The sequence below is a fragment of the Diadema setosum genome, chromosome 5 (genome assembly GCF_964275005.1).
Source record: "Diadema setosum chromosome 5, eeDiaSeto1, whole genome shotgun sequence".
In the NCBI taxonomy this organism is placed as follows: Eukaryota; Metazoa; Echinodermata; class Echinoidea; order Diadematoida; family Diadematidae; genus Diadema; species Diadema setosum.
Window position 1 is genome coordinate 9,478,716 of NC_092689.1, and position 24,507 is coordinate 9,503,222.

Below are 24,507 nucleotides of genomic sequence, written 5' to 3' on the forward strand. Positions count from 1 at the left end.
TTAAAGGAGAAAAGTATACATTTTCCTAAGTTTTGTAGTGCTAGTTGTGTTGAGGTTCCTCACTTTGAGGCTGCATGACGCGCTCGTCAGACGCTGTTTTCGCATACCGTAACAGCGTCTGGTCGGGCTATATCACTATCAGACTTTACTGGAAGAGTTAAGAGCTAGACGCTAGAGGAAGACGAAGAAGGAGGAAGCATCAAAGCGATCAAGTACATTGTAAACCTATATCAGCTTTGTATACACGGCATGCTAATTAAACTATACAATGCACAGCACGATGGAAAACAATGCTGTCGCACTGTGAACGCCACATTGCACTTGAAACGACATACATGTACTATGTAGTGTCGTGTGTATGTTTACAAACACAAATTACTAGTACCCTGTACCTGTACGTGTGGATTTGGGAGGTCGAGTGCGCGCTAGCTAGCTGAAAACGTGTGCATGACCAGAAACAAGACATGACCTTTGACATAATCTGCATATTTTCCCCGGTGTTTCACCGAGACAACCTTTCACGCTGGGCGCTCTCGGTGAACCACCGGGTGATTTCCCGTTGAACTATCGGTGTTTACCCAGGAGGCTTCTCGGGTTAAAATTGCCCAAAATTTCATCGGTGTTTCACCCAGGCTTCTCCTAGGTTTCAACCGAGTGACCTTTCACACTGCGGGGTTCCCCAGGTGCCCCCAGGTGCCCCCGGGGAAGATTTTCTTCAGCGGGAAAGGGGTAATAGATTCTGCTTAGTAGAAACAATGTTATAGCTAGTGTACCTTGCAGTCTGCACGCTAGGCGTTGAGGGAGCTCTCGATCTCCCCGACGCGGAGTAGGTTGACTCCGGCTCCCAGCAGATGCAGGAGTGGAACCAGCAATACTCAACAATAGTCAATGCTTCCAACTTGTCTGTAGTAGTACAGCATGCAGTGCTACAATGTTTTTGAGCATGGTTAAAATGGCCGCCCACTTTATGATATTGTTTAGTCAGAATGTTGGATTGCTTTGTTGTTTTTACTGATGTTATAAAAGTCGCTTCTCCTGAGTCCTGTATCATAATCACCATGACCACTGGCCACACAGTGCACCGACACTGTATCACCACACTGCATTTCAGGGCCACAGGGGTAATTTAATTGGTTGTTCACTAGTTGCTACACAGCTCAGATTAATATCTGAAATTATCAACAGATCCTGTTTAATAAACAGATTTGATATGTTCAGTCTCACCCTCCAGTATTTCTTCTAATAGATCTACATATATATGCATGAATGTCGGTCACAAGTAAGTGTGGTGCCAACTGATGGTTATGACATGAGTGTGAATGCCAATGCATGGCAATAATACAAGATTTCACACAAGGTAAAAGATAGAGCAGAGAGGTGCTTTACCTATACCTGCTGTAGATGCCTATGGATGATCCTGAACACAGATATTCAGATCCAGATTTTGTCCTTCTTGAAGTATTAGACGTCTAGACTATCTACACTTGTATTCATCGAGGCAAAGAGTATGCAGGATAAAACGATACAGTACAGATACACTACTATTTTATTTCTACAATACTGCAAAAGTGGGTGGATGTGGTCCACACTGATTCTTGAATTTAGCAGTATGCCTAGACTATCTCTAGCAATATTTTGCAGTACAGAATTCAGAAATGGCAACCATTTTTTATTGAAAGGCAAATGGGTGGCACCGTCAGTCAGTCGTAGAGATGCGAAAGCCATTGATCAGTAGAAAGTTGTTGAGGGTAAAATGAGTGACCGAATGCATGCTTGTACATGTAACTAAGAGTGTGCAGCAAAGGCATGTTCATTGTGACTGCAGAGGTGTGCAGTGGTGCAAAAATCTACAAGTTGATCATGAGTTTGAAACATGTTTAGTAGTCAATTTAAATTGACAACATCAGCTGTGGACTAAGCATTTTTGCTCGAACAAAATTGCACAGCTCAACAGCAAGAGCATGCAATGGTACTTTTAACTGCACATCATTTGATGAGCAATCAACCAGTCAGATCTAGAGGGTAGAGCTAGATTCTTTAAGGTGTAGCACATTCACACATTGATGTCATTTATTGGAGGGGGACTCGTTTCCATGAAAATGGAGCCAGTCAGGACATACTTTTAGGCAGATGGCATAAACGGTATACTAAATGGACAACAGACTGCTTTTCAAAAGAGTTTTCGGAACAGTTAGAGGAGACTCCATATTTTTGCCGCAGTATACAGTAAATGGGGTATAGTGTCTACAATATGTTAGATACTCGTGGCAGAGATTGCTTGCATTCGTGTGAATGTAATACATTTGTACACTGTTATCCATAATCAGCTTGGCACTGATAATGATTGTGGGAATACTGTGATATTATGAGTAAGGCTCTGGGGCTGGTCTTGTAAATAGGAGATTTCAAGTCCAAACCCTGCCTGGTGCAGGCACACATCCTTCCACAGGACATTTCACCAACTTTGTCCCTCATAACCAGGGAGGTGGGAAAAGTCCCACTTCCCGGTCATAACCAAGGTACAGTAGGCCTACACTGTACAAGTGCAATAAATGGATTTGTATCAATCCTCTATTGTTAGGAATAGCAGAAATCTTTTGAGAACAATGTACATGTACATTAAATAGGCTATCCTGGGTGATAGAGGCCATACAAGGAGATTAAATTAAAGTTTTTGAGCCCTGAATTAGTATGGTATGAATTCTACTGCTCCTACTACAAATTGTTGCATGCACTCAGTGATTGTCTGGCAATGTACAAACAAACAAACGAACCTTAGATGTTTTTCCAAGGTGAAAATGAGAGTTGAGAAATTGTGGCCTTTGAAATGATGTAAAAGAATTGGTGTACATTTGAATCATCAGTTATCTTTGCACAATCAGCTAAATCTTGGGAGAGTTGTGATGCTTTATACAACCAGTCATTCACAGAACACATGTATCTTGGCCCTATGAGGTTTCAATGTCTTGATAGTGGTGTTATTCTCATAATTCTCAATTCTTGTATGTACAACTCTCTTTTAATTCCCATTTTTCAAAGAAATTGATCTAGTTTATCATTCAAAAGTCAAAGAAGAACCAGTCATTCAGAAATTAATGTCAGGTATTACATGATTCCATGCAGTTGAAAATCAGGTTCCTGAATTGATTTACATACCGTACATGTACATCTTATGCTGCATCATGTGATTCTGTTTCTTTGATATTCCAGGTATATTTGCATACATCAACTTCTATGTTCCCAAGCAAAGGAAAGCCATCTTGCAACTACTGATAAATGGCTTGAAGAGACTGGAATACAGAGGCTATGACTCTGCAGGTAATTTTCACTGGTCCCTTGATTCTCTGATAGCCAGATGAAGTTCTACTGCTCAGTGCTCTGTTCACTTGATGTGTAGTATTTCCTCTATATACAGTAAAACGAGGAATGTTCGCTTGCATTATAATTTTGCGAATTTCGCAAGTGCACACATAAGTTCTTGCCTAGACACAATATGCATTGGATGCTAGTGGCAATTCGCGAAATTTCATGCTGCGAGAAAGCCCCTCAGCTCCAATTCGCGAAATTTTTATGCTGCGAATATATCATGTTTTACAGTATTACCTATCACCAATGTGGACTACAATTTTGTTGGCATTCATCTCATGAATACTTTTAGTTTTTTGTTTGTTTGTTTGTTTATTTGTTTGTTTGTTGTTTGTTTGTTTGTTTGTTTTAAGTTGCATCAATTGCAGGTGCAGTGCAACTGGAAATTTTATCTATAGGCACATAGTTGTTAATTGTGTCTTCAGTTAGTTTCTGCTATAGTAACTACAAATATTACAGCCTGCTACTGTATTGCAGACTTTCTCTTTAAAGTGATCTGTAGAATGAATCATCTGCTTCCTATAACCCATATTTTGTTTGTTGCTGGACAAATATTAGAAGTTTGCTTAGAGTTTTAAAAAAGAGATTAGAACTCAGCAACAAAAATATGTGTAATCAGAGGTTCATCACCAATCAAGAAAGGCAGTAGACTTTCGTACTCGGAGGTCTTACTTTGAGGTAAAAGGCCTTTGCTGTTAAAGCAATATGGGTGAAATGGTTAAAGTGAATATCCTTAGCCTATTTTAATACCCTTTACACATGCCTACACAATAAAGGGGCATAAAACTCCATAGCAGTCACTGAATAGGATTATCAGATTATCCTGGGACTAGGCATGGTGCACTCATTTTTGTACTCTCGACTGGCTTGAAAGGCTTGCATAGCAGAAAGTTGAGAAAAACACTATTAGACACACACAAAATGTCTCATAAAAAAACAAAAACACTTAAACACCCACTTTGATAAATTGAATCATTCAAAATCTTATCTAGTGATTAAAAAAAGAAGAGTTAATCCTTCAGAGAATACCAACAATTTGAACTGTTGAATTGAATTATTGACCAGATAAGTTTCTGGCCTATTGCATGATTTTGATTATTGATTTTTTTATTTTTTTTTATAATGCAAGAGGTCACAAATGACAGTGCTATATTAAAGGCCCAAGAAGTCATGTCCTCATGGCCTTTAACCCTACAATGTATCTGTGCCGGGAGCTTTGGACAGTTAGGACAATGCTATTGGCTTTCTGTCCCAATCAGCACTGAAACCACACAAAAGGTTAATACTTTGGCAGAATTGATGATATGTAAGGTTCCAAAATTACCATGAATGGATAGCTAAAACACAGTAAACACAGAAATAGTATGGACTTGCACATTAATAAAATGATTATAAATCAAAGACAAAATCAGCTTCATGATTTGAAGTCTTCGAGATGTGCAGATTACAGTGCTATGGTATACATTAGCAGTAGCTATATCATGTGTCGCCTCTCAATTATTTTACTGATTTAGCTCTAATTTTTACTGATTACCAGTTAATTACAATCAAGCCAATTATGTAAATTCAAATTCCCTTGATATCTTAGATAATCTTGAATGAATAGTATTGCTGCTGTATTATCTCAATGAACACAATGATTGAGGAGAAAATACCTTAACCCAAATATCATTTTCTGACTTAGAGCGAAATGTATGATTTCATGCATAGCATAAATTAATATATAATGAATTAATATAATGAAAAGTTTGGTAGATTACGCCTCAGATATTATACATGTATGTGCCAATTTTCATGGCAATTGCGCGATCGACGGCCGAGATCTGGGGGGGTGGGGTAATTCGACCCTCCTCCGGCCACAGAACAACCAAAAAAGCCTGGCCTAGTTAGGGTTAAGTCTAGGCTATAAGAGTTTTTGAAAATGTCAGAGAATCTGTGACCATGTATGATGTGTCTGCCAGTCAGACCATGTCTTTTCAAAGCTTTTACTACTGGACTACATATTTGACGAAACTGCGTGTGAGTATTGAACACAAGACAATCTGTATGTCGAGATCAATATGTTGCAGGGGAGAGTGAGGCTTTATCATCATGATTTGTCATCAAGCCAAGAACAGGTGCAAAGATGCGGGCTTCATAGCTCGAGGTTCAGCTACGTGCTGTTCTATGTACATTCGATCACTGTAAGCCTGAATTTGGCCCACACTAGGACTTCTCATTTCTTTCTTTTTTTAAATTTTAATTACCTTGAATGCCAAATACAGTTTACAATTGACTGTTGTTGCATTTTGTGTGTATGTGTGTGTGTTTATCAATAGTAAGTATGAAATTGGTTTGTTAAAAGTGGCCGAATACAAAATATACCTCTCAAACACACACAAAAGTTACCTTTATGTACACATGTAGGTTGTCCATCGTAAAAACATGTACCTACTAACATAATTGCGTGTCAAAGTTTTAGTGTAGACAACTTGGAAAATGCTGAAATGAATTGTTTGTCCAGTAAAGTTTGCTTGTAGTAGCCTCACTTGCTTTGACCACATGGTGCACATTTGTATGAAATGATCACTACCAAATAAAGGTACACGTATGCATATTACATGTATGTCTTGTTAAAACCACTGGGTTTCAGGTTATTTGCTAAATTGCTCACACTCTTTATCAGTATATCCAAACACAGTTTAGAGGAGAGGAGTATGATTGAGTGGAGGCATCGATATACAGTATGTGTGTAGCTGTTGAGGAATTTTCTGATGCAATGTCACCTAGCCATTGCAGCAGATGCAGTTCTGCACACAAGTAGCAACAGATGTGTTGTGCCACATGTACATGTAGCATATTTTTCACTCAGTTTCTCCATATTTGTTTATATGCTAGGGAAGCAGTGTCTGCTCCTGTGTTTGTTTTTCAATCTGTCCATGCAAATGACACTGATTTTGCTTGATGATTGGGTCAGGGTACCAGAATTCACCCAAGTTTGGGTTGTTCTTGTAATGGATATTTTTTTGCAAGTCCTTCTGAAGTAATGATGTGGTTTGGCAAATGATTTATATTTACTGCCGATCAATAATGTGGCATACACCTGGGTTCCATTGAAATGAGTGTGATATTCCAAAGAATATGAATAGTGCAGTTCTTAACCACACGTACGAGGTGGATGTTTTGATTGATCAATGTAGGAGAAAGTTTCCACAAAGTTCTGATAATCTCAAAGTGTCTGTTTACACACTTCCATAGTTTGATGTAAAATATTGACAGACTACACTGCCCTTGGCATCTCTGAAGGCATGCATCCCAACAGACAGCTTTTAAATGCCCACTGTTTGGCAGAAATGCCCCACCCAACAGCGTGAAAAGCATTCCAACATTTGTGCTTTTAGATGTAGAGTGCATATATTTGAAACTTACATGTAGGGTAAAGACACCTCCATAGCAGTCATTGATTCTCATTGAACATGAAGCCATGATGTAGTGTAGCTGCTCTAAAGGTACATTGTAGCTCTTATTGTTAGAAATACTACAGGATATCATTTCAGTAATGACTCGGTAATATAACAATAGAGCCAGTGAATCATTTCCCTTCAGTTTAGTTAAGCAAGTAACAGCACACTGACACCAACTATTGGCAAATTTTGCTTCAAGCAGTTAAACCAAAACTCAAGACACATTATGCTGTCATTTACAGAAAGATCACGAAGTGAAAAGATATCAAATAAAAGGCAGTCCTTTAATGGAATTAAATGCACCTGTTCTTTGTCTAATGCCTATCACTCTCCCTCCACATCCATAAGTAAATTTATACAAGGAAGAAATATTGATGATTTGACACCAGCTGTGCATATAATTTGCAATGCCTTTTCAAGCTTTTCACATGTGCAACTGCTGAGTGTAGCCCAGACAGTTCCAGGAAAATCCATTTCAAAGACATATTAGGTAACCAAAAGCCTGACATACAGTATACTGCACATAGTGCTTTATTTGTTCAAGTTGTTGGTTTTTTTTTTTCCTTAATTGATAAAGTGTGAGTGTTTGTATTGTAAGAGACGAATACATGAATCATTAGAGAGTATTCTTGGCAACTCTTTTAGCAACATGACATCATAATAGCAGTGAATGAAGAGCTGAAGAGAAAGTGGTAGGATACATATTAGCAAATTCTCCTCTTGCATTTCTCTTGCCTTCATGCGTAGTTAGTTCCTTGTGCCCACTTATTAAGTACTATTAAACAACATGTATGTGGGTTAATCTGCAATTGTTGAAAGCCTTCTCATCTTTGTACAGTACTGTAACTTGTACATGTATTTCTGCTGCAGACCACTTCAATGTTTACAACACAATCTGTGCCATCAGGAGAAACTGAATCATTTGATATTGTACACCATACAAGTACATCTGTGTAGTTTAACCCTCGCTGCACTTCGTTCACTGATCAACACACATGCTTGAGGACTTTCTATGCTTTAAAGGCATAATTTACCATTTGCAGATGAAACAAAAACCCAACACTAGTGCTTTAAAATAGTTCTAAAATGTGAGTTAGGGATAGAAACAACCACTGTAAAAATTTTAATCCATTTAATCGATGTTAAGTACTGTTAAATACACAAAATGTGAACAATAGTTATAATAAGAATGCTTCCAGACTAAACCATATACAGTTATGGTTTATTGAGAAAAATGCAGATATCTCCTCATATTCTAGGCTTTATTGCAAAAATTTTATATGGTAGGATGTTTTGTGATACAACAGACCTACACATATGCATCAAATGTGATATCTTGAACATTTTTGAAATCACTGCTCCCAAAGGTAAACTGGACCTTTAATATTGGCACAGATGTCCGGAAACTCAATGTCAGTGTATAGAAATTGAACTTAATTTCCCCTGATCCCTCGACTCTATAGTATTGTGTCACCATGGCCTTCATGTTGGGTGGAGGCACATTTCTACACCTGAGTGGACTTGCTAACTTAACAATTACATGTAGGTCAACTTTGGATGGATTACTAAATGCTGATGGGAAAAAAAAAAGTAAGAGCCTGAGGATGTAAAGGGTTAAGGCTATCTGACTGACATGAAAAATGCACCATCTATAGACCCATGTGTTGTGTGACTTCAGACAAGAGAAGGCAAGTGCACACATGCTACAGATAGACATCCTTTGGTCCTGCTGTAAGAAGGTTAATTTTCTAAATTTGTTATAAAAAAAAAAAAAGTATACCACTCTACAATGCAAAGATGAGAGTATTTTAATGTTGGTTTGTTTTGGAGTTTTTTCTCTCATTGTCTGTAAACCAGAAAAATGATACCAAAGCTTACCTGATGTGGCAACAAATACCCTATGTTTCAGATTTCAAATGTTACAGAATTATACAGCAGCTACGTGTAGGTTGGGAAAGTTCATGGAGTATTTCAGATGAAAGCCTCTGTAATTTTGAGTGCCATTACAAGTATATTGGATGGGCGTGTTGTGCAAGGGATCTCAAGTTTAATTCTGATTGCATTGCATTTGTGGTTGTACAAGGATTCTTAACACAAATATCTCTGTCTGTGTGTATCTCTCTCCCTGTCTTTCTCCTTTCTGTCTGTCTTTAATTCTTGTGGTTTTTGGTTTGCTTGTTTGTTTGTTTGTTTGTTTGTTTGTTTGTTTGTTTGTTTGTTTGTTTCATCCCTGCTTTCTATCTCTGCCTCGTTTTATCTCTCTGCCCATCTGTAGGCATTGCCGTAGATGGTGGGAATGAGGACCCCGAGAAGACGAAGCAGAGGCAAACCCGCATCATCAAGAAGAGGGGAAAGGTCAAGGCCCTGGAGGAGGAAATCTTCAGTAAGATCCATCATTTTCACCTTTCATAAATGTCATCTGCTCCTTCTCGGTCTTTTTTCTGAACTGTTTCTTTTTTGCAGTTTTCTTTTTAAATCTCTTGTCTGGCAGAAGCAGTAGGGGTTGGTCTAGATGTACATGTGTCATAGCCCTTTATGACCACAGGGCCCCATTTCATAATATCCTGCTATGATAGCAGCTCTTGCTGGAATAGCAATTGTCATGGTAATGGCAAGACTCCAGCTTCCTGATTGGCTGTTGCCACAGGAAGTTGCTATTGTAGCAAGAGTTGTCATCCTACCATCTTTTATGAAATTGAGCCCTGGAGCCACTAAGACAGTCATGCAGGGACTCCAAGTACACATGTATTATATGCATCCCATGAACCACAAATGGTGATGTTACGGTACGTTAGTATTGCATCATGCATGCACTCTCCACAAATTTAGTCACAAGGGTTGCAAATATGAATGAATATACTGTACATTGCTCCCTCATTTTGTAAATCTCCAGCTTAGAAGGGGGTCTAGATATGAGAATCGTCAAGTGTAAGAGGTGCTTTGTAGGGTTGGGGTCTCAGGTCATATTCATAATGATCAGTCATGATGGTAATATTCTTTCTTGCGTTTATGAGGAATACTGTATACGCCATATATTTCGCGAGTCTGAATTTTCGCGAATCGGGAATTACCGATGATTTCGCGAGCAGTTAAATTTGTACTGGTGGAGTCCTGTACTGAACAGAGAAGTGTATTTGCGTACGTCACATTCACATCGGGATCAGAGTCAATATTTTTATGTGTCTTTAATTTCGTGAATAGCTCCTGACTCGCGAAATTTGCGAAAATAAAAACCTCGCAAAATATTTGGCGTATACAGTAGCACCACTGAGACTTCATAAAAATTCTCTGTAAGTGACCAGCTCTCTAGATGATCAGCCAGTCTGCACAACAGTCACTTCGTTCAGATCACGTAATCCAAAGAACAGCAACTTCTGCGCAATGAGACACAGACAATTAGCACCTTTCAATGAAACATCATCCCCAGAACTATTGTATTACTGATTAATTACCCCCTTCCCCTACTCCTTTACCACCACCACCACTACCACCATTACCTCCTTCCTGTCTGTCCTTGTCATACCTGAAGACAAAATGAACAAATGTGTTGTAGCTATGGAAAGGTGAGATAGTGGTAGTGAAAAGATTAATGGAGTGAGCTGCAATAGCTCCATTATCAAGGAGAAAGAAGTGGTGGGAGTCTTTTGTTTCTTTATAACAATTATTGATAGGTTATTTGGGGGCTGTGTGTTTGCCCATTGCCTCATTAAAGACTGTCCGTTTCCCTTTTTTGGGAGGTTGTGAGGGGAAGGAGAGGCAACCCACAAGATGTTTAGTTTTTTTTTTCTTTCTTCTGCTTTCTCTGCCTGAAGGGGATGAATCATTTTCTTTAACCAGAGATCTTCCCCCCCCCCCCCAACGCACACACCATCCATGCACTGGATTTAGCATTGAGTAAATAGAACCAAACTTGTTTTCAAATAGGGAAATTGATAATTGGTCTGAGCTATTGATTGAAATACTGTATGTGGCGTCATAGTCATAATAGGAAAGCATGAAGTCAGTCCACGAAGATGTTTCTGATTTCGCTGTTGGGACGTCTTGTAATTTGCAGAGAAAGTGGAATTACATTTGAACTGTATTGTGGTAGTAAGCGTCTTGATTAAAGCAAAATGTTCAAATTGGACCAAAAACATGACAATCCAGCATACATTTTGTATCATTAGCCATGAAATTTTCTTTGTTGCTAACTTGAAATATGTAGTATATTCAGCCCCACTTTTGAGTGCACATCTTTGGACACAACTGCCCATTGCTTTACATGCAAACAGTGCACATACAAATGATCCATGGGCAAGGATTTGAGGTTTATATGATGCAATTTGGAATCAAATCTTATTTTTGTAACATCTTTTGTTTCACTATTGCTGTTGGCTGATTATAGAGAGTGTGTTAATTATATTGTACATACACATTGTACTCCACCAGCAGGAAAATAGTATCCGGTTATCACCGCACTGATGCTTTCTATATAATGTGATATGATTGTGTAGATTGATGGGTAGATAGATAGATAGATAGAACGATAGATAGATAGATAGATACAAATATATTGTAGATAGATATTATTTTGATAGATGGATGAATAATAGATAATACATAGATTGACAGATAGATAGATAGATAGAAAGATAGACAGATTGATAGATAGATAGATCAATGTTACATACAAGTATGAAGCCAGTAGTAGATGTAGAAGGATTATATAGGATGTTCTAATAATGACACCTGCTACAGTACCACATGTTAGACATCATCATCATCATCATCATCATCATCACCATCAAGATCAAGGTAAACATGACCCCGCCCTCTACACCACCTCTTTTTTTGCCCACATTGCTCTTTGACCTAGTTCAGACTCAAAACAAGTAAAGCCATAATACTTTAACTTTTTATTCTTTCCTCATGTCATGCCAAGCCAGACAACAGCTCTGAGTCTGTGGCATTGATTTACATTGTACACTGATGGTCTTCACCCATCAAGTACTGGGTGATTTTGCTGGAAGTGTCCTCTTTTTCCTCATGAAATTGGCATGTCTTACAATTTTACTGTGTACCCTGTATTAAAGAGACATTACAGTGTAGGTTTTATGATCCCAAACTTAAGAATTACTCTTGACTATCTGAAAATATAAAAAACTAAAAATTGACTGGGTTGACCAATTTTACCCGCATTTGAGTCCTGACATGAGATAAGGGTGTGCGACTTTTTGTTGGTTTTGTGATGCTTGGTCACATATGTCAAGGCATGAGATATTTGTGACACTAGTAGTGCAGTACTTTACAAGATATTATATGAATGTATTTAAATTTGTCCATTCTTCTGCTGTAAGTAGCAGCTGTTTGCCACACAAAGCTGTAAAACTGCAAATTCTTGTGTATACATTGATGTTTGTTTGTGATGTTATTCACGCCATTCTGCTCTCTCCTTCTCTCATGAACCATCTCTCCCTTCCACTCCACTGCCACTGTGCATAAAAAAATGGACTATAAACGTGAACCTAGCAGGTAGCAAGTGTATGCAGCATGACCTTATCAATCAAAGAGATTGTTCGGTGTTAAACGCACTAGCACCTGTTTGTCAGGCATCAAGGCGGGGGGGGGGGGGGGGGGGGGATGGGGGACTCAAAGACACAAGCTTGCAGTATCTTGAAAAAGTTGTTGTACCCAGTGCTAAAACTCCACAAATGATTCATTTCAATAGTGCAGTGTTGACCTCACGAACCGGAAGGTGCCCCCTCTCCTATATTGATATGCCTGGGAAAGATCAAACATTTGTAGAACACTTTCATTCCTACATTGTAGCCTCCAGTGATGGAAACAATGAAAATTAAGTTAGAGCAGTCACTCAGCTTTTTCATTAAAATGTGACATTTTGCCCATCATGATTTGCATAATTTACAAATCATAGACGTAGGTATTCCAGTCATGCAAAAAAAAAAAAAAGAAAAAAAAGTATGAACTTGTTTATTAGTGTGCATGTTGCCATAGACATTACTGTTAGTTTAAGTGTCTTTTTCTTGCCCCTCCCCCTTCTTGATGCCAACAAATTGGGGCGTACATCCTATCTTTAAAGATGCATGGTTTTATTGCCTACATGTACCTACTGTATGGTTCACATCGCAAGTACAAGGTATACTAGATAATAGCATGTGCTCTATGCATTTTGATGCGATGAATTGTAATTAAACTGCATGCTATGACTTGTCCTTCCTGGATGAGTGTGTTTGCCTGATGATCGTAGAGCAAGATCGGTTAGTCGATATGGGAGATTTTTCTCTTCTTTTTATCGTTTTGTTTTCTCGTAACACTCAGTTTTTAACCCAGTAAAAGTGACTCCAACCATACATGTACTTGAAAAATGATCTGTAATCATGCATTTCAGAGGGAATACCAACTTCTGTGGAATCGAATAGTGACCCATACATTATGCCATACTTGTACTAAATAGTACACTGTATGTGGTCATAATACTTCCTTGTAAGGGCTACAGTTCCTTGATCTACGGATGTACAGTGTGAATGTAATATTCCGTAAATTTAAAGCCAATAAAAAGTTTTGGTACCTCAAAAGTTTCCCTGAATTTCCGTGTTTCAGGTTAAAGTACCTTTCATATAACTAACACTGTGGAACTTACTCGCCCCAAAGTGCTCTCATTTCTTAGTAATCATGCAATTAACTGCGACCAGCAGCCCCATATGCATAGCGTAATGGGGCTTCGCATTGTAGCATTCAGGATCATGACAGATTGAGTATCGCGGGTAAATATCAACTTAAAATCCAAAGAATTCTTCAATTTGAAGACTTACCAATTAAGTTGAAGTCTTGAAAACAGGCTTCGGGCAACGTTTGGTTCTGCCAATAGTCCCTTTCTGTTCGAATTGATGACTGAATGTGACTCTGTCGAGAGGACCTTGGGAGAGCTACATACACTGATTACTACGGCCAGCGCATACGCACACATCACATGCGAACAAATTTCAAATCCACGAACGGATAAGATGTTTGTGTGCGCATGCGCTGGCCGTCAATTCAGTGTAGCTCTCCCAAGGTCCTCTCGACCGAGTCACATTCAGTCATCAATTCAAACAGAAAGGGACTATTGGCAGAACCAAACGTTGCCCGAAGCCTGTTTCAATACTTCAACTTAACTGGTAAGTCTTCAAATTGAAGAAATTTTTGGATTTTAAGTTGATATTTACCCCCGATACTAAATCTGTCCTGATCCTGTAAGCTACAATGCGAAGCCCCATTTAGCTATGAGTATGGGGCTGCTGGTCGCAGTTAGCTACTCAGTATGCGTATGGGGCTGCACGCTGCTGGTCGCAGTTATCATGCAATAATGGTTTCGTACAATACGTGTACTACCTCGCCGCCGTACGGCGGCGGCTCTGGTACGAAACCATTATTGCATGATTACTAAGACATGAGAGCACTTTGGGGCGAATAAGTCTCACAGTGTTAGTTATATGAAAGGTACTTTAACCTGAAACACAAACTAAGACAAGGAAATTCAGGGAAACTTTTGAGGTAATACCAAAACTTTATATTATCTTTAATTTTCATCCTTCCACCCCAGAATCTGAGCATTTATCGCAGAGATGATGAAATGTTTATTCCCTTTTCACACCATTACTCACTGTTTGAACACGTTTTTGTTGTCCATGATTTGACATAATTTTAAGAAAATGGATTTGCATTGTCATGATTATGTACTCTTATGTTTTGCTGCATGTGCAAGAACAAATTGTTGTAAGCAACAGTTCTCATTGGAACAGTTCTGTGTCTATTTCCCTCCAGTCCAGGTGTTGTTTTTCCATGATTTATTTCTATGCCTCCATTTTTTGTTAATATTCTTTTATATCTTTGTAATAATATCCTGAAATCCCCTGGGACCAAGTTCTTCTTGCAACTTGACTCTGAATTCGTGGAAAAACACAAATCATGCAGAACTGTATTCACTTGCTACAGATATTACATAACCCTATTCCTAGGTAATGTGCAATCTGTATTTCGCAAGTGGTATAAATTATATACAGTGTATGCATCTGCCATGTACCTCATATGTACAGTGCATGAAACTGTGATTAAAGCTCAGGAAAAGTGTGATGACTGCACCGTTTCCACGAAACTTTGGAATGTGTAATAATTTGTCATAACAATATTGAGGTTATGGGGATCAATATGAAATTTAAAGTACATTGTATGTTCTGTGCATGGTACATTATACTGCCAATTATGTCAGCATGTTTTGTAGTTCACAGGTTGCATGCAGCCTTCCCACTCACAACTACAGTAACAACAGGAACAATATGAAAGAGACTCGGGCATGGTAGCTGTTTGAAGTGTGCTCTATTAATAAAAAATAAAAAAAGAAAGAAAAAGGCAACTTAGGGCATTCATACGTAATATAGCAATATTATGCACAGACATCTACTCTTGACTCATTCAGCCACACATGTTTTCATGTTGCCCATTTTTCTTTCAACCCATTGTCTAGTGATAAGTGTACACTTCCTCCTCTGTATGTGGGCAGTCTTTCAAACTATGACCACTGACGTTTAAGCAACCTATTCACTTAAGAAAATTTAGCCCTGTCTTCAGAACAAACATTTGAAATCATATTTGTTACCTTATGATGGTAAGATTTGTCACTGGTCAAGGTGAACACACACACACACACACACACACACACACACACACACATTTACACACATTTACACACATTGAAACAATGGAATACGATGGAAAGATGACTGAGAAAACATTGAGCATGACAGAGCTACAGTATCAGCCAATCAGGATTAATATATGTGCATACAAATGTAAGAGCATTTTGTAAAGGCTTTGCATTCAGGGAGCAGGTCATTTATAAAAAAAAAAAACATGTGATATTTGTTGTGCTGATTTTACTACCAATATACTGCAAACTGTCAATAGAACCATCTGGTTGTGGCTGCAGGGATTTGTACCATTAACTCTTTAAAAACAGAAATACAGAAAAATGTCATCCTGTAGAGGTCCCCTTCCCCTTCCCCTGTCTCCTTGCTCTCTCCCCATCCCACCCCCTCCTGTAACCACCCCCTCCCTATAATCACCACCATTGCAAACAGTCACAGGCGAGCACACAGTCTCATGATTCAATTGTGTACTTGTAGACAAAAGTGAATAATCAAACATATATTCAGCATGTAAACAACTGACTGTGTTGCTCTTTAGCCTGAAGTGTGATGTGGCCAGAAGGGGGCAGTTTGCCAGATTAATTAGAGGTGTGAAGCACAGAGTCAAAGTGACTGAGGCTTGATGTTTGAAGGCGTGGGCAAGGCCGTAGGCCTACCCGGATTCAGTGCATTTCATAAATCATCGCACAGGAAAAGCTGCTGCCACGTATGCACCCATAAAAAAAAACCTTCCGTCCCAATTGTAGTCCCGACCTATTTACACATGGGGTATAATATGTGCTGTTTACAAATAAAACTGTAGCCATGGCAACTGCTATCAAATATTTGGTCATCAAGTGGTAATCAGGATGAAGTACTTGACACCTTTTTTTTTTCCAGTTTATGGAGTTTCTTTCAAATCTATAACTAATCCAAATAAACAGATCTGATTGTTCTGTTTCCACTATTCAGGATTCATCCATGAATGCTTTTAGTACACATGACAAAAAGTGTTTTTTTAGTTTTTAATTTCAACATCATCCAAATTTTATTGACATTTTATGATCACAGAATTGATCAGTCAAAATGAAGAATGAAAAATAAAGATAACAATTCTGTACTTGCTGACATATTAGTTGTTCATTATACTCTGCAGCATGTACACTGGTGAACTTTAATAGTGCTCTTTTTGATTTGATGAATTGGCTGTCCATGGCAACTCTGTGGTGATTATTGTTCATTTGGTTGAATTCCCCTTTCCCCATCTGTATCAAATGAAGATCAGCTATTCTGGTAGGATTGGTGACTCCTTTTAAATGAAGTCATTAGACTCAAACCTTTGCAAAAACAAAACAAAACAAAGAACATAAATACCCCCTCCCCCCACCAGCGACACACACACACACACACACACACACACACACACAGGCAAACAAACAAATACAGAAAGAACAACTTCACCAGACCTTAAAATCATTATTTTCCATTTGCAGATGAAACATAAACCCAGCTTTTTAATCATTGTAATCATTGTTAAGTATTATTAGATATACAAAACATGAACAATAGTTATGATAAGGTTGTTTCTAGAATAAACCAACTACAGTTATGGTTTATTGAGAAAAATAGAGATATCTAGTTATATTTTAGACTTTATTGCAAAATTTTTATATGGTAACAAAGAACAAAAATACCCCCTCCCCCCACCAGCGACACACACACACACGCACACACACACACACACACACACAGGCAAACAAACAAATACAGAAAGAACAACTTCACCAGACCTTAAAATCATTATTTTCCATTTGCAGATGAAACATAAACCCAGCTTTTTAATCATTGTTAAGTATTATTAAATATACAAAACATGAACAATAGTTATGATAGATTGTTTCTAGAATAAACCAACTACAGTTATGGTTTATTGAGAAAAATAGAGATATCTACAATATTTTAGACTTTATTGCAAAATTTTTATATGGTAGGATGTTTTTGTGATACAAATGACTTATATATATACAGTAGACCTCGCCTAAGTCGACATCGCATAAGTCGACAACTCTCTTAAGTCGACACAATAAAAAAGTCCCGATTTTTGCCTTTGTTATTCCTTGAAAATTTCCTTGTCTTAGTCGACATTTATAAGTCGACAAATCGCTTAAGTCGACCTGATTTTTCAGTGCCAGCTGAGCTGAAATACGTGTTAATTCCCTCGTCTAAGTCGACATAATTTTTCGCTCAAAATCTTATTGCCATTCTCTGAAAAAGAATTGTTTTCCCGCTCCGATTCGCAGCATTTCTACTCGGTAATTCGCTATAGTGTACGGCGCGGTAGCGTTCGCGCCATGCGTCCATTGTCTTGTATGCCAGAATAGAAAGGGCATACACTCATTTACACTGGAGTATTACATGTAGTACCCAAGGCAGTTCACTTTACCCCTTTTCTCCCTCTCGTTTTTCTCAAAACGCAAACATTTTGTACACTTAACTATGTCCCAGTAGGTATTCATTATCCGAACATGAAATGTTTTTGTAAATCCCAATATTCTGACGTTAATTATTCCGAAGCGGTATTAAAACCTGGGCCCTTTCTAGAAAATTTATTACAATGCAACTAATAATGCAACTCAAAAAAAAAAATCAAATACAGGTGTATCAAATCACACGCAACTTTTGCATTTAAACACAAGTGCGTTGCTGAAAAGACTTGCGTCTGATGAAACTAGAAAATAATTGTACGAACCTGAAACTCAATTGCGTTTAAACGCAACTCTAAAAATCAAATGCAAGTCCATCAAATCACACGCAACGATGTATTTAAACGCAAGAGCGTTGCAGAGAAGACTTGCGGTTTTGTACGAAACTAGGAACTGCATTTAAAAAATACATCTACGGAAGTGCGTTATTGTTGAAAAGACTTGCATTACTTTTTTATTTCGTAAGCAAAATTAGAAATTAAACGCAAGTCTGAAAATCCAATGCAAGTCCATCAAATCACACGGAAAGCTGAAAGACGTGCGTTTGATAATCATACGAAACTATAAAATTGTAGGGAACTTTTTTTTAACTCAATTGCGTTTAAACGCAACTGTAGAAATCAAATGCAAGTCCATCAAATCATACGAAACGCTGTATTTAAACGCAAGAGCGGTGCAGAGAAGACTTGCGGTTTTTGTACGGAACTATAAGAAACTGCGTTTAAACGCATCTCTAAACATCTAAAGGAGTTGTGTTATTGTTTAAAAGACTTGCATTATTCTTTATTTCGTAAGCAAAATAAGATATCAAACGCAACTCTGAAAATCAAATGCAAGTCCATCAAATCACACGGAACGCTGAAAAGACTTGCGTTTGATAATCATACGAAACTAGAAAATTGTAGGAAACTTAAACTCAACTGCGTTAAACGCAACTCTAAAAATCAAATACAAGTGCCTCAAATCACACGGAATGCTGAAAAGACTTGCGTTTGATAATCATACGAAACTAGAAAATTGTAGGAAACTTTTTTAAACTCAATTGCGTTGAAACGCAACTCTAAAAATCAAAATGCAAGTCCATCAAATCACACGTAACGCTGTACTTAAACGCAAGGGCGTTGCAGAGAAGACTTGCGGTTTTTGTACGAAACTAGAAGAAACTGCGTTTAAACGCATCTCTAAACATCTGCGGAAGTGTGTTATTGTTTAAAAGACTTACATTATTTTTCATTTCGTAAGCAAAATTGAAAATTAAACGCAATTCTGAAAATCAAATGTAAGTCCATCAAATCACACGGAACGCTGAAAAGACTTGCGTTTGATAGTCATACGAAACTAGAAATTAATTGTATGAAATTTAAACTCAATTGCGTTTAAACGCAACTCAAAAATCAAATGCAAGTCCGTCAAATCACAAGCAACGCTGTATTTAAAGAGCAAGAGCGTTGCAGAAAAGACTTGCGATTTTTGTCCGAAACTAGAAACTGCGTTTAAACGCATAAAAATTTACGGAAGTGCGTTATGGTTGAAAAGGCTCGCATTATCTTTTTATTTCGTAACGGAACTTTCGCCGTGACCGAACTTAGTCTGCACTTGCAGGGGAAAGACATCGCAACATTCACACATTTCAAACTGCCGAAACGCATGCTGCTTCACAAAATGTCAATGAAAAAATGACAACGAATTATTGTTAAAGTTCGCTATGCCGAAAGTTTAAATCTCAGTCCAAAGTTAAATTAGTCCGACAATGGAAAGAGGTTTGTTTTTACGAAGGTCATAGAAGTCCGAAAGATGTCGTTTTCAATCAAACTTTTCTTCTTTTTATTTCAGACGGGCCCGCGTTGTACAGAGCGGTAATGTTGCGAATCGGAGCGCGAGAACAATTCATTTTCAGAGTATGGCAATACAAATTTAAACAGAACAAATACGGCGACTTAGGGAAGGAAAATCACACATATTTCAACTCAGTCGGCACTGAAAAATTATCCCGACAGAATCATTCGAAATCACACGCATGTCTTCGCAGCAACGCACTTGAATTTAAATCGCAAAGTTTAATGCAATTTTGGGGAATTTGCGTTTGATATTTCCAATCAAGTTTAAAATGTAAAGTGTCTAGAAACCGGTCTAGGTTTCCGATCCCGCTCTCACAAAATCTCTCTAGAGACTTGGGAATTGTGCGTTGTCGTTACTAACCCGCGCGAGATTTATGCATGAACTAAAACATTATTGTTGCTGATGATATTGTCAGTAGGCATGTCTTGGCGGCAAAAGGAGTAAGATTTGGGTAGCGATCCGCATCGTGATCCAAATCTTGATATGTACCGGGGAAATTAGTTTTCATTTATAAGTCGACAAAATGTCGACTTACGCGTAAGTCGACGTGATTTGCTCAGTCCCGATTATGTCGACTTACGCGAGGTTGACTGTATATATATATATATATATATATGCATCAAATGTGATAACTCAGACATTTTTTAAATCACTGCTCCCAATGGTAAACAATACCTTTAATCTTACCTTAGTATTCACTATAAAGGAACAAACAAAAAATAGTGCTTAAATGCTATAAATGTATCCACAATGCAAGCCCACAAGAGATAAGTCATGCAAAGCCTGATTGATGTTTCATCCATTCATCATTATTACCTTCTGCTGTCACCCGTGAATATTTACCTGTATTCTAAGCAAAAATGTGGCATACGTATTAGGGGAAATTGGAACAAAGGAAAAAATCAAGATGCAGAGACAATCTTTTCACTAGAACTGTGCAATCAACCCAAAAACAGAAAGAAGTTAAAACAGCACAAAGTAGTATCAAAGTAAACATGAATGAGAGTCCCTAATCCAAGGCATTACATGAATAAGCCATCTAAAATATGCAACACTTTTTTTCTCACTCTTGGTATACATTGTAGTTCAGTTTTCTGCAACTACAGTTCCCCTTTCTTTGGTAAGGGAGAACAAAACATCCCTTATGAATATTTTTAGTGGTGTTTCATATGGAAAATTTTCTTACCCGTTCAGATGCACCTCTTTTGCTGGCATCCCAAAGTTTAAAAAAAAAAAAAATAAGCAAACACAAAAATGCAAAGGAATAATACTGTGTCAAATTTATTCACGTAAAAGTGGAAGTGTAGTTTCAGGTTTGCTAGGTGTACAGTGTATGAACAGTATAAAACCCATCATCAATCGGACAATGAATGAACTCTTGTTCGCATGTCGTTGAAATTTCCTGCATGTGACAGCTTGAGAAATGCATAAACCACTTTCCCTGTCTAACACTTTGTATAGTGTAGAGTTACTATCAATGCCTGCTAGCCCCATGCATTATTTTGTAATATTGACTGGCACTGGTCAAGTTATATTGACTGAAGCAACTATAGACTTTAATATCTCAAGGATTTTCCAGTCAGACTCTAGTCTGTTAGAGGAGCTGTTGTAGCTCAGGGGATAAGACGCACAGATTACTTAAAGGCAAAAGCACACTACTGTAAAAGTGGAAATTTTCGCGATTTTCGCGCAACCAGAAACAAGCGCGAAAATAAAAGCACGCGAATATTTTTGCATGCCGTATGTTCCAGTGGTTGCTGTCTTGATTCCGCGGAATTAAAAACACGCAAAACTCTTTTCGTCTGGCCAAGCGCGAAAAATTAGTCGCGCGAAAATATCCACTTTTACAGTTTACAACTCTGGGTCACACTACTGACTTTGTATCTGAAATAAACAAGCGTGTTTATTCTGAGGTTATTCTGATTTGTTTCAGATCCAAAGACCAAAAGTCGTATAGTGTGTGGCGGGCTTTACATTGTATGAATCATGATGTCCCTGGTTCGAGTCCCTTTAGCTGCAGCTGTTGTGCCCAGGGCAAGACAATTTATCCTCTTTGCATCAAAGACATCAGTCCGTGGTTGTTGCTTATAAGCATTCAATGCTTCCTCAGTGGCCACATAAAACAGAATCAAATGTAATCAGATCAAATCAGAGGTGATGTCAAGGAAAGACCAACCTTTCTCTAAACTTACATAAGACATGTGAATCTCATCTTCGTCACAGCTCAAGAGGACCTGGACTTTGACGTGGAGTATGAAACCCACTGTGGCATCGCACACACCCGCTGGGCTACCCATGGCGTGCCCAACGCTGTCAACAGCCATCCTCAGCGCTCGGACGAGAACAACGGTGAGTCAGGAGACAATCCTGTGTGCTTGCGGTCAGATGGACTTGTCCATGGCATATGTCACTGATCCATGTGGTCAAGTAAAGTTTGCTGACCTACACATTTAAAGATGTGTATAGTGCTTTAGTTGTGCTCTCATGTGTACGTGTAAAGTCAGAACTGAAGAGTCTGGATCAGTTTTATCATTTATAAATGTCATTTCTGTTCATTGATGCATCTTTCAGACTGGTATGAATTTACCTCTTACAATTTCTCCAGCAAAAAAATCTTGGTACCCTCTTTTTGGTCCTTTGTAGCATACATCTTCCTCCATAAGATGTCTTTTGCTTTTTTATGCACCAGGCAGAATTCAACTACTGTCACAAAGACTTGTATGAAATACTATTGTTAGTGTGTATTCATTATACACAGTTGATCTTAATTGCTGAATGCCACATATATGCTACCGTTGTCTGTCATAGAGACCCTTTACATGAAGTGGGGGGGGGGGGGTCATTACTAAGAGTAACTGTTACAAAGTTAATGGGTCATGTTCTCTGAAAACATGACTATGGTGTTCAGTTGCCATGACTGTGGAACAAACCCCTTGTAACCCTTTCTGCAGAGTTTGTTGTGATTCACAATGGCATCATCACCAACTACAAGGACATCAAGAAATTCCTGGAGAGCAAGGACATGGTCTTCGAGTCCGACACCGACACGGAGGTCATCGCCAAGCTCATCAAGTATCTCTACGACAACCGTGATGATGAGAACATCACCTTCAGGGAGCTGGTGGAATCTGTTATCCAACAGCTGGTGAGGAATAGTATAATCCGTACAACAACAACAACAACAAAATCTTGTCTGCCTTTTGGCTGAACGTTTTGCCTTGTGTAAAACTTAGTGACAATGATAATCACTGTACAGTTAACATCAATATTTGATAATGAGATCAATGAGCACAAATATGCAGTTGTTTTTTATTTATTTATATATATAATTTTTTTTTGAGAGAGAGCCATCTGTGCTTTATTCAGAGTTATGGCGTCAGTTCCAGATGATCTTTTTTTTTTTCTTTTTTTTTAACAAAAGTTGAGTGGGGATTGTGAGTGAGATTCATACATTCTCTGTACATTGTGACATATCAATATAGTTACTGTAATGTGTCATGTTTGCAAGCATATGATGTGTAGAATATCAGTATAGTATGGAATTATGAAAAACATGAAAAATAGAGTCCGGATGATGAGAAGCTAACAGCTAGACTGCTGAGGCCAAAATATTTTTGAGCTGATTCAGTGATTTGCAGTGTTGCCAGTTGTTTTATGCAGTTCATGTGGCAACTACAATTGTTGCTGAGGTTTTGTCAAAAGCATGCGTGATCCTGCTGGCATGAGATTTGATAGTTGCCTGTGCGCACACAGTTTCTACTTTTAAAGCACCTTGATCAGGCAGAAACTGTTGACTTTGTGAAATGTGGTGCACTCTCAAACATACATCACTTGGTGGGAAGGCTTTGCAGATTTTTTTTTCACTCTCGGGCAGGAAGGAGCATTTGCCCTGGCATTCAAGAGCTGGCGCTTCCCCGGCGAGTGCGTGGCGACGCGGCGCGGCAGCCCCCTCCTCATCGGCATCAAGACGAAGACGAAGCTGGCCAGTAACTACGTGCCCATCCTCTACAAGGATAACAGAGGTAGGTTGCGTGCTGCTGAGTTTGTGTATTAAGGTGGCCTCAAAAGTATTTACGGGGGTGGGGGATGGGAGGAAAGGGTGAATGTTGGTGGATGACACAGATTTGTGGTTGATGTGTCTCTGCATAAATCAGGAATAGCTTGTTTCAGTAGTCATTTTATATGTTTTACCCATTACTGTAATTATTGGTGATTGTGTTGTTGCAGGTGTTGTTGTTCATGCTGTCATGTTCTTCCATGTTGGCAGTATCAATAGTATATTATCATTGCTCTCAATATCATCACTATTATCATTGGTATTGTAATCATCAGTATGATTATCATATGCCGTGATATCCATGGTTATTCACTGTAACGTTTCTATTTATTGTTGTCTGAATAGGACAAATGGCAATTCACAAGTTTGATCCGTACAAATGTTGGCTATAGTGTCAATATGAGGGTTTGAGTTGTCAAAACAAAGTCCTCATGAAAGCCTTTGCAATGATGGATGACACTTTTTGTCCTTTGTGGACAGAAGAGAAAATGAGAAATTTTATACATTCCGCCAACAGCAGGCATAGAACTTTGCATTGCAAGACTTCTTTTTTTCTCTCTCTCCCCATCTCTTTCCCTCTCTCTTCCCCTTCTGTCTGTCTGTTTGTCTGTCTGTATATCTACACTGTATCTATCTATCTATCTGTCTGGCTGTCT

General features: G+C 38.4%; 1 protein-coding gene across 1 annotated transcript in view; it reads left to right on the forward strand.

Annotated features, from left to right (window-relative positions):
* The window catches only part of LOC140228572 (glutamine--fructose-6-phosphate aminotransferase [isomerizing] 2-like), a 53,102-nt gene that overhangs the window by 1,387 nt on the left and 27,208 nt on the right, over window positions 1-24,507 (forward strand). Inside the window, exons 2-6 of the mRNA XM_072308804.1 lie at window positions 3,211-3,318; window positions 9,085-9,192; window positions 22,018-22,143; window positions 22,746-22,939; window positions 23,669-23,830. Of these exons, the coding sequence (XP_072164905.1) occupies window positions 3,211-3,318; window positions 9,085-9,192; window positions 22,018-22,143; window positions 22,746-22,939; window positions 23,669-23,830 (698 nt within the window). The remainder of the gene's footprint in view (window positions 1-3,210; window positions 3,319-9,084; window positions 9,193-22,017; window positions 22,144-22,745; window positions 22,940-23,668; window positions 23,831-24,507) is intronic.